Genomic DNA, 17,625 nt, shown 5'->3' with positions numbered 1-17,625 from the left:
GATTGCGATTGCTAATCAGTGAGCAATGAGGATATGATGCATTGAGTATGACGCTAGTGCTGCATTTGGTGGGATATATCACTTGAAGATGCATTCTGTAACCTTGGCCATTTGTGTGAGGTCATTAACTCCTTGCTGCTTTGCATTCAAATCCAAGCTTCTGCTGTCAAACGATGGCTAGCTGTACTTCCTGCTATTTCAGAGTGATTGGAGGATGGACATAGGATTTTCTCCTCCCTTTTTACCTCCTCCACCAAGATCCCAGGTGCATCATCTGCACACGTTGTCTGTCTCCTGTTGACAGACTATTGGTGATCATTGCACATCACAGTTTCAAATGGTTCTAACACTTTCAACTTCCACCATACAACTTCCTTTTAAGAAAAGCAGACAAGGCCCATGTTTTGCTGGCAAGTAATGATATTGACTCCCTCCTGCTGATATGCAGCCAATGAACATTTTATGTTGACTGCATGCACAAATTGTATTGGTAGGCAAGGAATAATCATGTATGACAATTCACGGCCCCCATTTTTGAGCTATCCAATTTAGCTCCCTATCTTTTCTCGGGATTGAGATTTTTCAATGTTCTCTTTTATTTCGCAAATACTCAAGAGTGCAGTTGGAAGGCATATAATGGACAAAAACACAACATATCTTACCCACAATCTTCATCTTTTGTATTTTCTTAAAAACTACGTAACCGATAAAGGAAATGTTGGTGTTATTTTGAATTGGTGGTCATTGTGTTTGATCACATTCTGAAAAATGTAAGCCCTGCATTTTTTTTTTTAAATTTCTAAGAACCTTCTAACACTCATTTGCGATCCTAATTCACCACCAAGAGTCTACAGAAAGAAAGTGTGTTGTCAGTTGGTAGTTGGAGGGAGCCTTATTGTAAGCAAATATCAACACTTTCACCATTGATATCTTGGTTATCCTTAAAACCCACTTTGCTGTTTCTCATTTTTAGCTGTTCTCTCTTGCACTGCAAGTCTAAGGGGCACAAACATGAAGCAATTTGGTAGGTATCTGGTTTAGCCATTCACTGCCAGATCTGCTGAAACTCGCTCAAGCGCTGTTGAGTCTGTTCTCATCTGCCAATGCCATCTTCTAATTATGGATCATTCAGCAATGTAAAGAGAACCTCTGTAGTGACATTAGAAGTAAACCTTAAGTTGATTGGTTGGAAATACTAATAATTTGACTATACTATAGGTTACTTGCACGTTGAAGGTAAATAGGGGAAATATTTACATACTACAAACTAAAATACCAGCATGAAACTTCTACAAAATGAAATGAATAACTGCATAATTGAAATAGAGATGCTGGCTCAGGTGATGTGTTGTATCTGCATGTTGTGGGAGCTGGTGGTCCACATTGTGGTTCATAGAGTTGGTTGCTTGAGGAACTCAGGCTTAGATTTGATGAGTTGGAGTCTGAGCTTTGAATGCTGCAACACATCAGGGGGAGTGTTACCTGGAAGCTGTGTTTCAGGAGGCAGTCACGCCCCCTTAGATTACCTGACTTGTTGGTAATCAACTTGGGGCGTGACTGCCTCCTGAAATCCAGCAATCCAGGAAGCAGTGCTGAAGGAACCTCAGCCCTTGAGCTTGTCTAGCAGATTTCAGATCCCTGTGTGGATGAGAATGGGGGCTGTAGAGAGGTAGAGCAAACTGACTGTGGTACAAGAAGCCATTCAAGAAGCAGGAGAAAAGAGAAAAATGTAGTTGTAAATGTGGGTAGTATAATTAGGGGAATTGAGACTGTTCTCAATGGCCAGGATCGAGAGTCCCAAAGGCTTTTTTGCCTGTGTGGTGCCCAATTTCAGGATATCTCATCTGGGCTACAGAGGAACTTGGAGTGGGAGGAGAAAGATCTAGTTGTCATGATCCACATATGTACCAATGATACAGGTAGATTTGAGGAAAGAGGTTCTGCTGAGGGAATTTGAGCAGCTAGGGGCTAAATTAAAAAGCAGAACCAAAATGGTGAAAATCTGTGGATTACTACCTAAGCCACGAGGAAATTGGCACAAGATCATCAAGATCAAAGAAGAAAATGTGTAGTTCAAAAATTGGTGTGGAGAAATGGTCTGCATCAGCTTTCACACTGGAAGACACTGGTACATACCAGAACTTCAAGAAAGTCAGAGCCAGAGGTAAGTATAGCGGCCATGACTAAGGAGAAGATGCTGCTGAAAGGTCTGAAGGCGGATAAATCATCTGGACCTAATGGACTACACCCCAAAGTTCTGAAGGAGATAGCTGAGGAGATTTTAGAGGCATTGATGTTTTTTTTTCAGGAATCACTGGAGTCAGGGAGGGTCCCAGAGGACTGGAAAATGGCTAATGTAACATCCCTATTTAAGAAGGGAAGGAGCAAACTATAGGCTGGTTAGCCTGACCTCGGTTGTTGATAAGATTTTAGAACTATTATTAAGGATGAGATTGCAAACTACTTGTAAATGCATGATAAAATAGGGCTAAGTCAGCACGGCTTCATCAAAGAGAGGTCATGTCGGACAAATCTGTTAGAATTCTTTGAGGAGATAATGAGCAAGTTAGACAAAGAAGAGCCAGTGGACATGATCTACTTGGATTTCGAGGAAGCCTTTGACAATGTGCCGCACAGGAAGCTGCTAAATAAGATACGACCTCATGTTATTAGGACCAAGCTACTGGCATGGATAGAGGATCGGCTGACTGGCAGAAGGTAGAGAGTATGCATTAAGGGATCTTTTTCATGATTGCAGCTGGTGACTAGTGGAGTTCTGCAGTGATCCATGCTGGGACCACAACTACTCACTTTATAAATTAACAATCTGGATGAAGGAAGTGAGGGCGTTGTTGCTGATGACACAAAGATAGGTAGATGGGCAGGTAGTGATGTGGAACCAAAGAGGTTGCAGAGGGAATTGTCAGGCTAGTAGAGTGGGCAAAGAAGTGGCAGATGGAATAAAATGTGGGAAATTGTGAGGTTATGAACTTTGGTAGGAAGAATAGAGGCATAGACTATTTTCTAAAAGGGGAAAGACTTTGGAAATCTGAAGCACAAAGGGAATTGGAGTCCTAGTTCAGGACTGTCTTATGTTAATGTGCAGGTTCAGTTGGCAGTTAGAAAGGCAATGCATTATTAGCATTCATTTCAAGAGAGCTAGAATACAAGAGCTTAAATATACTGCTGAAGCTATACAGGCTCTGGTCAGATGGCATTTGGAGTATTATGAACAGTTTTGGGTCCCATATCTAAGGAATTTGTTGGAGTGAGTTAAGAGTAGGCTTACAAGATTGATCCCAGGGATGAAGGTCTTGTCATATGAGGAGCAGTTGAGGACTCTGGGTGTGCAATGAATGGAGTTTAGAAGGATGAGGGGGTATTTGATTGTAAATTACAGAATGCTGAGAGGCCTGGATAGAGCGGCCATGGAGAAGATGTTTCCCTAGTAGGAGGGACCAGGGCCGAGGACACAGCCTCAGACTGAAAGGATGACCCGTTAGAAGTGAAATGATGAGGGATTTCCTTCAGTGAATCTGTGGAACTCATTGCTACAGAGGACTATGGAGGACAAGTCATTGAGTGTGTTTAAGACAGAGATCAGGTCTTGATTGGTAGGAGGATCAAGAATTATGGGGAGAAGGTAAGAAAATGAAGTTGAGAAACATATCACCAATGTTCAAATGGCAGAGCAGACTCCTTGGGCCGAATGGACTAGTTCTATTCCTATATCTTATGGTGTCAAATTTAAAAGAATCACTATCCTTGAGTGAAAAATTTCTGGTCAGTTAAGTCCTTAATCAGTAACGCCTTATTCCTGCGCCTATGGCTGCTAGCTTCAGACTCTCCAGCCAGGGTTAACAGCCTCTCATCATTTACCCTGAAAATCTTCTAATAAGTTCAAAGTTTCCATGTGATCATCTCTTATCCCAAGAGAATATAAGACCATTCTACTCAATTTTTCCTGATGAGATACCCTTCTTATTCCAGAAGTCAATTTGGTGAATGCATTTTGCGCTCTGTCAAGGGAATGGACCCTTCCTTCTGTAATTAGTTTCAAACTGTGTATAGTATTCCAGGAATGATCTGAGCAATGTTTTACACACTTGTAGCAAGGTTTATTGCCCTTATACAGCGTCAAAATTCCAAGATTATTTATAAACCACAAGAACAGGAAAAATCCATTTGACCCCTCAAATAAATCTAGCATCATTCACTGCAATCATGGCTGATCTGTGACATAACTCCATATATGAACTTGGCCCCGTAACCCTTTATATTGTTGGTTAACAGCAATCTATCAGTCTCTGTTTTGAAATGAACAATGTATTTTGCCATCATTTTGGATTGAGACTTTGCATGGAGAAATGTTTGTTAACTTCACTGCTGAAAGCTGTGACTCTAATTTGTAGCTTTTGTTTTCTAGTCTTCGCTTTCCGAACCAGCAGAAATAGATTGTTCCCAATTTACCTAACTGTTCCCCATAATAGATTGAAAGCTTCCATTATCTGGGCTAGATTTTCAATCCTGGCTTAAGAACCCAACGCGTACTATTTCAGTATGCAAAGTCTCTAATTGGCCAGAGGTGAATTCAGTGCACAATTAGTGGTGCCAGGCACTTCTTGGAAGCTGAAACTACCTCTGGATTGCAATGCTCGAAGGTAGACAGCAGCAGTGACTGACCTGCTATTGTCTTTATAGAATGGAGCTCAGAGGGTCAGCATCATCACTGTGCACAGACATGACCACACGACCAATCACCGTTTATTTCACATTGCTCAAGCACTGGAAACTTTGTGCCATTGCCTGACCTTCTGAGTTTGAAGAACCCTTTCATGTCACCATTTTATTTCAGCAACAATGTCACATTCTGGCCCTGTGCTGTGCTCCAGACCGATGTGCACTAATGGCCGGTCTTCCTTTTTGTCGCTCGAAGATCTCCTTCTGTTTCTGTCCAGCTCCTCATTGAACTTAATGAGCCATTAATTGGAGGTGCCCAGTTTACTGGCTCCCCGACCCTTAACTCACTTTGAGAATTACAGAGCACACTGGAAGCACTGAATATAGTACTCCAAGTGTGGTCAATCTATGGCTTTGTTTAGCTGTAGCATGACTTCCAACATCATGTATTTCACTCCTATTAATACAAAGGCCAACATTTCATCAACCCTTGAATATATATTTTGTACCTGGCCATGACAGTTTTAATGATCTGTATACATGGACTCCTAAGTCTACTCGACCTCCACTGTTTCAAGCTTTTCAACATTTAAAGCATATTCTTTTCAATCCTTTTTATGTCTAAAGTTGATAGTCACCTTTTTCCTCTATTTCATTTGCCATACCTTTGCCCTTTTGTTTAATCAATATATGTTTATAATTTAGTGCTTTCATTTCCGCTGCTTAACTTTGTGCTAATTTTTTTGATGTCATTGGCATACTTGGATGTGTAGCTCTTCATCTTGTAATCAGAGTCATTAAATAGTTGACACTGCAACACAGGTCCTTGTGCGACATCTCTGGTCACAGCTTGCCAGTTATAGCACCTGTCTATTTCTCTTACGCTGTTCAACATTTGCTAATCAGGTCAATAACTTGTCCTCAGTTCCATGAGCTTCAATTTGAGCTGTCCATCTCTTATGAGAGACTTCATTGAATGAACAGACTCCACTTAGAGCAAGCTGCGACCAGTGTGGTGGTGAATTGAGTAACTAGGGTGGTTTAATAATAAGGAACAGGATGGGTTCATTTAAGGATACAGTGTAGTAGCAGAATCCTCCGAGAAGAATCCATTGTAAAGGACAGCTTTACCAATTGACAGCCTTGCCATCCAGTCTAAAGCATCAATGGTTTACTTAGGATAGAAAGCGGTGTTCGATCAATTTCCTAATTACTTGTATGACTGGAAAATGTAGTTTTTTTTAAACAATATTTTGTCAAATTGATATCCATAAAGCAACATTTCAGGGTTTTATAAATAGCAAGATGATAATCTTGTTATTTTCTGCTGTAATTTTGATGTTGCATCACTTTTCCCTTGAAATCAGTTGCACAACTCACCCAGCGCAGCCAAAATTAAGTGTCCTCGTCATTTCAAATAGAATGTCAGAAATCAGCATTGTAAGCTGCTGCATCTTATCTTTAAAAATAATACCCATGAAAAATAAATACAAAGTTACAAGTATGTCATAATTTTTATGTATCTAAACTTATGGGCTTAATAATAACTAATGGGGACTTGGCAGACCAGCATTGCCACAGGCAATGGTTGCATAACTGTTCTACTGTGCCTTCGAAACTCATTGTCCTTCACTCTGTAATTCTTCGTACACCGTACTGAAAGTTTTTTCCAGAATAGACAATGGATCAGTTAGTGAAACTGTCCAGAAGATTTTAAATAGGACATCTTGTTTTGATGTTAGGGTGAAACCGAAAGAACATTTCTTAGACAGCTGAATTACACACTTGATGCACGGGATCAGCACAGCTTAAGCCAGACAATTGTGAAAGGACTTTTGATCTTTACGTGAATTTCATGCTTCAGGGAAATCCGTACATGAACCAAACACAAAGTTAAATAAGACCTGTTCTCGTCAGACTTACTGTTAATTAGTGTGGACTATATGAATGTAATGGCATATCTGACAAACTTTCAAATATTTTGTTTTGAAAGTGTAAAATGACTGTACTTCACATGCGACAGAATGAGATCACTCTTTTTTAATCATGGTCTCTCACATAAGTGGAAAAAATCCAGAATTTGCTTCCACTGATGATATAATTCATTAAGGGCAACTGACTCCTTAGATCTCATTGTGACTTTTAAATCCATTCTGGAGGACTGTGTGCGGTTGAGTTATGTCTAGGTTATTCACATGAACGTGTCAATGATTTTATTTTTTGCTCCTGTAAATTGCTGGCTTTAGCTTGTGAAATATTTACTCAGGAGAAATAAATTGTTTCACACAGAAAAATTGTGGAATATTCATAATCATCAGAAATACACAAGGTTCTTTTATTTTATCCCTAATGCTTATAGGAATAATGGATACAGCAATAGGGTAGGAATGGGAATGTGGAAATTAAATAGAAGAATACCCTTAATTTTATTGAATATAGAGCATGCTCAATAGAGTACGTCACCAGCTATTTTTTATGTTCTTATACAGCTTTTGGAACCTTATTGGTTTATCACACTCAAAATTGAATAGTTCATTTATTGTACAATTACTTTTTTGGGAGAAGTTTGAATTTTCAAGTACAGTGAAATAAGCAGTGAGCCATCAGAATAAAAACAGAAGTTGCTGGAAAAGCTCAGTAGGTCTGGTAGCATCTGTGAAGAAAAATCAGAATTAACGTTTTGGGTCCGGTGACCCTGAGTGAACTATTGGATATTTGTTTTGATTTTTAGGAAATGTGTGTTAATTGTAAACAGAAGTGTAACTAGTGCAGGAGTTCATATTTGTTTGTCTGTCCTGCAGGTCAGATTATGATGACTGGAGACCCGCTCTTGCTAGTCTGCTTCAACCTATTCCCTTTCCCAAAGAGTAAGTATGTTAGCATAAAGAACACATGTATTGCTTCTAAGAAGTATTCTAAGAAGTGAAAATCAATGTTTTGTCTCCTGGTTGCCTGCGTAAGGGATGTAATGTGAGTGGTAACATATAAATTGGGTAGAAACCATGGCAGAAGCTATTGTTCACACAAATCAATGGCATAGGAAAGAACAGAATTGAGATTATATAGATAAAAGTTGATACATTTTGGTACTAGACTCAAGTGCAAGATTATGAGTAAAGTAGAAAGAGAGAGCTACCCAACGGAGTATGATGACAAAATAATTAAACCTCTCTCTCGAGGAAAGGATGGAAGTAGATGCTTCAAATGCCTTGAAAATGCATATTGGAAGCTCAAGAATTAAAATGGGGAATTCGGATCTCCATCCTGAAGAGGGAAGCTGTAGAAACCAATCAGAACTGACATTTAGTTCAGTAATCACAGGGCTGGACAAACATACATGACTATATAGAAAAATAGATTAATTTGAGAGATAAAAATGTAAACATGAGAAACATTATGGTTTCTTTGTGAAAAAAGGACTTAATTAAAATTTTATTTTACTTTGTTAACTGGCAAAGTTCTTTATTACTAATTGACCTTGCATACCTTGAAAACAATGAGTGAGGTGCTAGGCCATTTGAAAGGACAGTTAAGATTTAATCAGATTGCTGAGGGTCTGGAGTCAAATATAAGCACAAACTGGCAATAATGATGGACTTCCATCTCCAAAGGACATCACTGAATGATCCAGTAGTTTCATGTTATTATTACTGATTCAAGCTTTTTATTCCAGATTTATTTAATTTATTGAATTTAAACTCCCCAGTTGCTGTGGTGAGATTTGAACTTTTGTGCCTGGAGCATTAGTCCAGTCTTCTGGATTACAGGACAAATAACATGATCACAATGCTACCATATTCCTGATGCCAGGAATTCTATAGACACGAATGACGACACAAAGGAAGCCAAATAATTTATGGGCATCGGCTAAATACTACTAGGTCAGGAGAAGATTTCAAACCAAAAATGGCTTGAGCCACACATCATTCCAGTTTGGAATTATAGCATCATTCCTTCATTGTTGTTGTGTCAAAATCCTGGAATTTCCTCCCTAACGACGACATAGCTTTGCCACGTGGACTGCAGCTGTGCAAGAATGCAGCTCACCACCACCTTCTCAAGGGCAGTTAAGGATGGACAATAAACGCTAATCTAGCCAGAGATGCCCATGTCCCGTGAAAGAATTTTTAAAACATTTTGAATGAGACATCCGTGGTCAATTATCCAAAATTGAAAGTTATTTGTGTAGCTTAAAACAAATAACTTCTGAAATTTTCTTTTCCTATCAGCAGTACATTTATATTAATCGTCTCTATGTAGACTGCATTGCCTACCTAGGGCATCAATATGAAATGTAGCCTCTGTTATGCAGTGCTGTTCTTTGGGATTTTTCTTTGAGTAATCAGTACAGTCATTTCAAAGGGTCAGAATTAGCTTTAATCAAGCTTTCAACATAATTTCAGCATCTGTCACCCCATTCTGTCATACACATCATTCAGTCAGTACAGCTAACATCAACTGAAACTCATCAACAAGGCAAAGAAAACAATGGCTAATCTATTGCTAATTTCTTTTGTTGTTTTCTACCAATTCAAAGATCTGATCCTAGAGTTCACAGAATAAGTTGCTAATCTGATGTAGCGAAAAGAATGATCTTTAATAATTTTCTACTGCATTCTAATCGCATATACTTACGTAAATTTCCATTTGCTCTATTTAGAACTGAAAATGGAAAATAAAAAAAATTATGAAGTTATTTTGAACTACTATGCTCCATGCACCTAATATGTATAGGTTAGAATTTATGAATGCTTTGTGAAAATATTTTAAAATTTATCAAACCACATAGATTTAATGAATAAATTTTATACTGCTGTGTTAAGGATGGATGGATGAAATGTTTGTGCATTTTGTCAACAGGGCACTTGCACATGTGAAGTTCACAAAGTAAGTAACACATTTTATATGTTTTACCTAGATAAGAGTACAGTTCAATTTAATTTGTAACACTGAATACAGTGACGGACATGGACAAAAAGATACTGAACTGTGAGACATTTCCTTATGTTCTGTGTTCCATACAAGACAGCAAACATGCCGTTTACTGGATCTTCCCTTAACCCCCAACCCCAGCTAGCAAACCATTCTTCATTGATTCATATGAGAAACTGTTATAAAATATATGGAATACAAATGTACCTAAGAGATAAGATGTACAGTTAAATATGACTCAACTGGCTGTTCAAACTTATTTATTCCCAAACCATTGACATGCTTCATTGGGAAATACTAATTCTTAATCAGTGATGTTCATTTTTAAAAAACCATTTCCGACAATGGACATACTTTAAAATACATTAAATGAATCCTTTCCCTTAGCTGGACAATATGAAATGATATACGATGTTATGTGCTCATTGTTTAAGTATGATTAAATTCTACTGAAATGGAGTACTTCAGAAATTTGATTATTGATTTGTGGGGAAGGATACTTTCTAGCTCCTGTATGTCAGCAGCATAAATCATTCCTTCTCAGTTGTCAGGATTACGTCAAAAATCACATGACACCGGGTTATAGTCCAACAGGTTTATTTGAAACCATCTGTTGGACTATAACTTGGTGTCATGTGACTTTTGACATTGTCCACCCCAGTCCAACACCGGCACCTCCACATCAGGATTACTGTGTAGTGCATGTATTACTAGTGCGCTGTGGATATACGCTTTAGTACCTATGTGTATATATAGTCCATGTATATTTACAATTCTAAGGACTTTTTTTAAATAATCCAGTTCTTAATGCTTGAGTAATTTCAAAACAGTTGTGTGATCAGTTGCACAATTCAGAATTATTTGGTTTGTGGATTAGTACAACATTTTAGAAATGCAGGAATGATCATAGATCCAGTAATATTTTCCTCAGTTATTAATGTGAAGTAATGCACTCCAGTAATCTTTCCACTCCCAATGGCCTAAACATAAGTACAATACATTAATGAAATTTGTCAGCTATGATGTAGAATTCTATTCTAAAATGCACAACTTAACAGATGATAAATCTTGTTTTCAAATAATACAGTGCTATAAAATGTGTTGAAATACGTCATCTTCTCACTTGGATGTGATGAAAATAACAGAGCTCATGTTGCTCCAGACACTCCCTCACCAAAAAAAAAGTTTTAATTAAATACTGCCTTTACAAAAACAGTGCTTCAGTCATGTTAACCTGGCTTCTACTCAGTATCCGCTGAGAAAACAGGAGTGAATAGACTTAGTTAAAAACGCCACTTTATGTTAATCAGTTACAAGAGTAGCACTTGTACAAATTTCCAACTGAAGAGCAGATGAAGGTTTCAAAACCAGCCTTTTACATCTAAGTACTAAAGAAATCTTTTTTGATGAACTTTACCTCTTCAAATATCTTGAGTCTTGCCCTCAGTTTGGCAGGAGAACAGATGTGCAGTTCCAATAACTGGGATCTTTTCAACCTTTTATCAAAGAGGAAAAAATTCCCACGATAGTGTAATGTCTTTTAGTCTTCTGTGATTCCAAATTCACTGTCAGCGGCAAAATGAGCTAGGGTAGAAACTATTCTTAGTTTTAACAAAAGTTGCTATTACACTTTGTTTGTAAAGACAGTAGGAGTTGGACGGTGTAGAGTTACCTATTTGTACATTTTCTCAGGGAACTGAAGTACGTCATACAGAGATTTGCAGAAGATCCAAGGCAAGAAGTGAGTAAAAATCACCAAATAGCTTGCTAATTATCTCAACATAAACTAGAATTTATAGATGACCAAATTAACAGTCAAATATGCATTACATTCTTTGTTATAATGCACGAGTTAATTATTTTCTTGTATTCTGTAAAGATTCAAATCTCCCATTGGATATAGAGCAGGAGTGAAACATAAGAATGCATAACGCCTCCTCAGCGTAGCAGATAGGCACAAACATGTAAAGTATTTGGCTGTGTGAGCCAACAATAATAATTTCTCGGCATACCTTTCTAAACCACATTTAAGTACACTTTGCATTTAATGTGTCATAGAATAATGGAATGGTACAATATAAAAGGAGGCCATTCACCCATAGAGTTTATGCTGTTCTTTCTTTAAACAGTAATCCATTTAGTCCTACTATTCTGCCCCCCACTACTTCCTCCATATTTCTGCAATCTCCTTCAAGCATTTATACCATTTTGAGGCTACTGTTGATTCTGTGTCCACTGCCCTATCAGGCAATATATCCCAAATCCTAATCACTCATGGCATTAAAAAATAATTGTCCTCATGGTACCTGTAATTCTTTGACCAAACACCTTAACTCCATTTTCATTTGTTATCAATGCCTCAAAGCTAGGAAATGATTTATTAAATTGCCTAAATTCATCCTTATTTTAAATACTTGCATCTAATCTGCTCCAAGCCTTCTCTGCTCCTAGAGGAACAATGTCAGCTCCTCCAGAATTCACATAACATGCAATTCCTGCTTCTCCATGATCATTCTCGTCAATTTCTTCTTAAACCCTCTTCAAAGGTTCAAAGACTTCATGCCCTTTCTAAAGTGCTCTGCCCCGATTAGGGTAGAATATTCCAGCTTTGGCCAAACTAGAGTTTTATTTAAGTTGAGAATGACCGACTTCCTAATTTTTGTATTTTATGTCTTTATTTGTACACACTGCATCCTACATTGTTAGTTAGCTTGTTTAACTGATCCACCACCTTCAAGAATTTGCGCAAACGCCAAAACTTTGAATGTTTACAATCTCTTTGAAAACTTTCTACCAATAGATCAGCCCTCAATCTTCTGTGTTGACCTTCATCTACTATATGCGCCAACTTGCCAATGCCCTGAGAAGATTGCCAACCAGTCTTTTTTAAAAAAGTGATTCACCACAACTGTTTTCTAGGTTTTAGCTATTCCTTCAAAGCCAATTGCATCCCCTGCCTCCTCGCTGTGTATTCAGAGGACTTCCTGACCCCTATGGATACAGGACGACTTTTTGTCTTTGCTGTTTCTGCACGAAAAGTTGTGGCAGCACTGGAAAACATTGTGCAACTGCTCTTTCCCATGTTTAGCCATCCTGTTTTTCCCAGATTAGATTCAGCAATCATCTGACTCCCTGCACCTGCTGCAATCACAAACACTGTCCTCTTTAAAGGTGCAGGTTAGCTTAAAATAAGGCGAGTAACATGTCCAGTTCTGGTCACCCAGTTATTGGAAGGATATTGTTAAGCTGGAGAGGGTTCAGAAGAGATTTACCATGATGTTGCCGGGTATGGAAGATTTCAGTTATAAGGAGACGCTGGGTAGGTTGGGACTGTTTTCACTGGAGCGTAGGAGGTTGAGAGGTGGCCTTATAGAAGTTTATTAAATAATGAGGGCAATAGATAGGGTTAATAGTAGTTGGCTTTTCCCTAAAATGTGGGATTTCAAGACTGGGGGCATATTTTTAAGGTGAGAGGAGAGAGATTTAAAAAAGACATGAGGGTCAAATCTTTTACACACAGGATGATTCACATGTGGAATGAACTTCCTGAAGGAGTGGTGGATGTGCGTACAATTATGTTTAAAAGACATTTGCATAAGTACATGAATGGGAAAGGTTTGGAGGGAAATGGGCCAGGTGCAGGTAGGTAGGACTAGTTTAGTTTGGGATTATGTTTGGCATGGACTAGTTGGACCAAAGGGTCTGTTTCAGTGGTCTATGACTCTATGATACATCCAGAAAATGATGGTGTTTTCACTGCTGCTCACCATCATGGAGGTAAGCTTGAGCTTGAACATGCCAACCAATTTTTTCAACATCAACTTGTTTGGGCCTGTTATGCAAACTTCCGGGCAGGTGGGATTTGAAATTCAGACCTTCTGGCCCACAGGTAGGGACACTAATACTGTGTCACAAGAGACCTCAAAGAGAGAATGTAGCATTGAGTATTTCATTAATAAGAGTGATATTTTAACCCAAGTATACAGAGCATTATGATGTTGTTGTGTATTATTTTCATGACTTGCCTGGGTGCATTAACTATATCATGTATTTACATAAATGTATTCCAAACCTAAGTTTAGACCTCTTAATATTTTCAGTGCTCTCATCTATTCTAACTCTGTCCATCAGTATGTTTAGTTTCTATTTTTAAATGCTACACCTCATTACCCAACCACCTAACAAATTAGTTTACGCTCTTTTCCAATGCATTAGTTTACCTTTCCAGAATGATATTGGTTCCAGGTCTGATCAAGAAGAAACTTGCCTTTGGAACAGGTCCTACTGCCCCACAGCTGTTAATGCCGAACAAATATAAGGACTTTCCTCCTGCACCATATCTACTTTTAATCTACTTCATATTCTCCGATTTCTACTGTCACTAGAAACGGGCACTGGGAGTGATCATATTTTCAGCGTGCTGTACATGAAATTGTATGCTCAAGAAAAACTACTGTCCCTACTCTTATTCAACCAGCTTGAAAAATTAAATTAAAAACCAAAAGAGCTGCGGATACTGTAAATCAGAAACAAAAACAGAAGTTGCTGGAAAAGCTCAGCAGGCCTGGCAGCATCTGTGAAGAGAAATCAGAGTTAAAGTTTCCGGCCTGGTGACCCTCCCTCAGAAGGTTCTGAGGACCCGAAACGTTAACTCTGATTTCTCCTCACAGATGCTGCCAGACCCGCTGAGCTTTTCCAGCAACTTCTGTTTTTCCAGCTTGAAATATTATTCATGAACAGCATGGACTCAAAACAAAGAATTGACATTGACAAGTGAACTTAACGTCAAATCAGGCGCAGAAAGATATAAAGAGAAGAAAATATTAAATGAAGAGTGAGAAGAGAGAAGAAACAAGGACGAAACAAATCATGGCAACAATTGAAAGCTGAAGAAATCAGATTTCAAACTTTTAAAAGCTGATTTTCAGTGACAAAGGGGTTGTTTGGTTTAGATTGAAATAGTTACTGCCTTATGTATTTGTGGTGAGTTTAGTCTGCATTTATGACAGCAGTTCAGGAATGCCTCGCTGAACATGTACAGTTTACAGGCCAGTTGAGCAGCTTGAACATTGACTCCCATATTTTTATATTTAACCCTGCATCTGCACTCACTTCAATTGTTTCAATTTTCCCGTAAATAGCAAAGTGCTCTTCGTCTTACCATTATCTTCGAGATAAATTTTGGAGTATATATCTTTTGAATGCGCCATCCAATCTCGGTCTCTGAGTTAGCTGATTGGCATCAGACAGGCTACAATTTATTTTCAGATGACAAGGTGTAGACCTGGATGAACACAGCAGGCCAGACAGCATCAGAGGAGCAAGAAAGCTGACGTTTCGGGTTTGGACCCTTTTTTTTTTCTGAACAAGTGTCCAGACCCGAAACGTCAGCTTTCCTGCTCCTCTGATGCTGCTTGGCCTGCTATGTTCATCCAGCTCTACACCTCGTCATCTCAGACTCCAGCATCGGCAGTTCCTACTATCTCACAATTTATTTTCATATTGCTGGGATAGGGAGGCAGACAAATTAACCAGGCTATCCACTCCTCACCTATTAAGTAGAGCCAGGCTTTGATGATCAACCAAAACCATTGCCATATTTACAGAACAACTGAAAATTTTGGTAGCAGTTGACCTCAGATTTTTGTCACACTGATCATAAGGACTAACTTTTATTTGTTTTGTTTTTGTTTTCATTCATGGGATCTGGACATAACTGATTGGGCCAGCATTTATTGTCCATCCCTACTTACTCTTGAGAAGGTGGTGGTGAGCTGCTATCTCGAACTGTTGCAGTCTAAATGATGCAGGTAGACCCACAATTCTGTTAGTGGGGGAGTTCTAGGATTTTGACCCAGTAACAATGAAAGAACGGCAATATATTTCCAAGTCAGGATGGTGCATGAATTGGAAGAGAACTTGCAGGCAGTGGTGTTCCCATCTTTGAGATGCACTTGTCCTTCCAGATGGTAGTGGTTGTGAGTGTTGGTGGTGCTCTCTGAGGAATTTTGGTGAATTATGGAATAGTTATCTTTGATATAGGTATAGAAAATTAACTATTGCTTTGGGGGTTGGTTTGAACATGAGGATCATTGATTATCCAAGAAGTAGACCATAATGAAAACATGGAACAAAAACAAAACAACAAATCAAGCTATTAACTCGAAGCATATTGGTTAGTGTTACAATGTGAGTCATGTTGTAGTTTTTGACCTTTTAATGCATCCATGTTTTTTGGTTAATTCAGATGGGCAGATTAATATCTGATTTCACAGTGCTTAATATGTCCTTTTGTGAACTAGGTTTGGCAATTTACTTGAACATTTTTGCCCCACCTCTGCAAAATAATGTCCCAATTACATGATGACAGTTATGGTGTGTGTGTGTGTCTGTATCTCTGTGTGTGTATAAACATATATATATATCTCTATCATATGTGTATGTGTGTTTGTATGTCTTTATGAAGCAATTATTCATTTCATGTTATTTTTTAAACTAAAATTGCACTGAAGTAAAGTCATTCATTTGCCCACAACTCCTCGCTTTAAATGAGGTCCTGTACACAGAATGACTGATTCATTGATTGTGAAAATATTAAATTGACCTGCATTTAAAACTGGATTTCTGGATAAGTAAAAGTCATCCTGTACCCATGTAATATGGGTCACTGAGCATGCTTTAAATACAAGGCACGGCACTCAAGCTGATCAATTGTATTCTGGCAGGTCCATTCCTGCTTGTTGAGTGTTCGAGCTGGCAAAGATGGTTGGTTCCAGCTCTACAGTCCAGGAGGAGTCGCCTGTGATGATGATGGGGAGCTTTTTGCCAGTATGGTACGTGTTTGCAATAATGTGAGTTAATATCTTCTGTTTATGTTATAAATAAATCTAAGATAACAATATGTTGCTTAAATGGAGTTAAAATTGTATGAAGTTATGCAATATTCTATGCAGTAAATAATCAAAAACTTTCCCCTCTCCTTCTCTTTCATCTATTGGAAATGAATGATAGTTTTTTTTTGTGTCCAATATGTTTGCTTCTAATAGTCCCACTGTAAGCAGATTAATTGTAATTTAACATGCTTCCTGTCAGCACACTGTCGTGATTCATTTCAGTTAGATGTGAAGCAGTTTCCAAACTGTACTTGTACATATGGATTGCATAGGATAGGTAGCATAGAAACAGGCCAGTGGATCTGACTAATCCATGCCAGTGTTTATGTTCGACTTGAGTCCCATTGGGGTGGCATAGTGGCTCAGTGATTAGCACTGCTGCCTCACAGCACCAGGGACCCAGGTTCGATTCCACCCTTGGGCAGCTGTCTGTGTAGAGTTTTCCCGTTCTCCCCGTGTGTGCATGGGTTTCCACGGGGTGCTCTGGCTTCCTCCCACAGTCCAGGGATGTGCAGGCTAGGTGGATTGGCCGTAGGAAAATGCTGGGTTACAAGGCTAGGGAAGGGGGGATGTTCTTTGGAGGATTGGTGTGGACTCAATGAGTTGAATGGCCTGCTTCCACACTGTAGGGATTCTATGATTCTATCTCTTCTCTGCTAAGTTTATGATCTTAATCCTCGATTTGCTTCTGTCCAACATCCTTGTCCATTGCAACCATATTTTTGAGAACAGTTTAGCCAGTACTCCAGCAGACCCCTCTGGCAAAGGATTTTGGCTGTCAGACTGGTCAGAGGGTGCCTTTCATCTGATGGTGTCAAGGAATGTCCAGTCCACTTTAAGGGCCAAACCATATTCATTGGAAAACCCTGGGGTGGTTGAGAAACAAATGGTGGGTATTCCAGAGGCCTGACCTATTGACAGGTTAAGAGGTGCCTGTTCTTTGGGGAAAGGGGTATCAGATGAGACAGAAACAACTTTATTTGAAGCACAAATGCTCATACTCCTGGGCCCTCCCAAAAAAGTAATTTTCTAGTTCATTGATATCCTAAGTTAATATTTGGTGCCCTCTGTAGGAACCCAGTTTGCATATTATTGTTGTTATATATCTGAAACAGATGGG

The 17,625-nt window shown here is 38.8% G+C and overlaps 1 protein-coding gene across 1 annotated transcript in view; it reads left to right on the top strand.

Moving 5' to 3' along the window:
* LOC109911124 (c-Maf inducing protein) overlaps positions 1-17,625 on the top strand; it is a 102,004-nt gene that overhangs the window by 56,878 nt on the left and 27,501 nt on the right. Inside the window, exons 11-14 of the mRNA XM_048605962.1 lie at positions 7,482-7,547; positions 9,541-9,567; positions 11,305-11,353; positions 16,338-16,445. Coding sequence (XP_048461919.1) covers positions 7,482-7,547; positions 9,541-9,567; positions 11,305-11,353; positions 16,338-16,445 — 250 coding nt within the window. The remainder of the gene's footprint in view (positions 1-7,481; positions 7,548-9,540; positions 9,568-11,304; positions 11,354-16,337; positions 16,446-17,625) is intronic.

Source organism: Rhincodon typus, chromosome 15 (assembly GCF_021869965.1).
Source record: "Rhincodon typus isolate 14 chromosome 15, sRhiTyp1.1, whole genome shotgun sequence".
NCBI lineage: Eukaryota > Metazoa > Chordata > Chondrichthyes > Orectolobiformes > Rhincodontidae > Rhincodon > Rhincodon typus.
The sequence above is the reverse complement of the archived record's forward strand: the minus strand, read 5'-3'. Positions and strand labels throughout refer to the sequence as shown.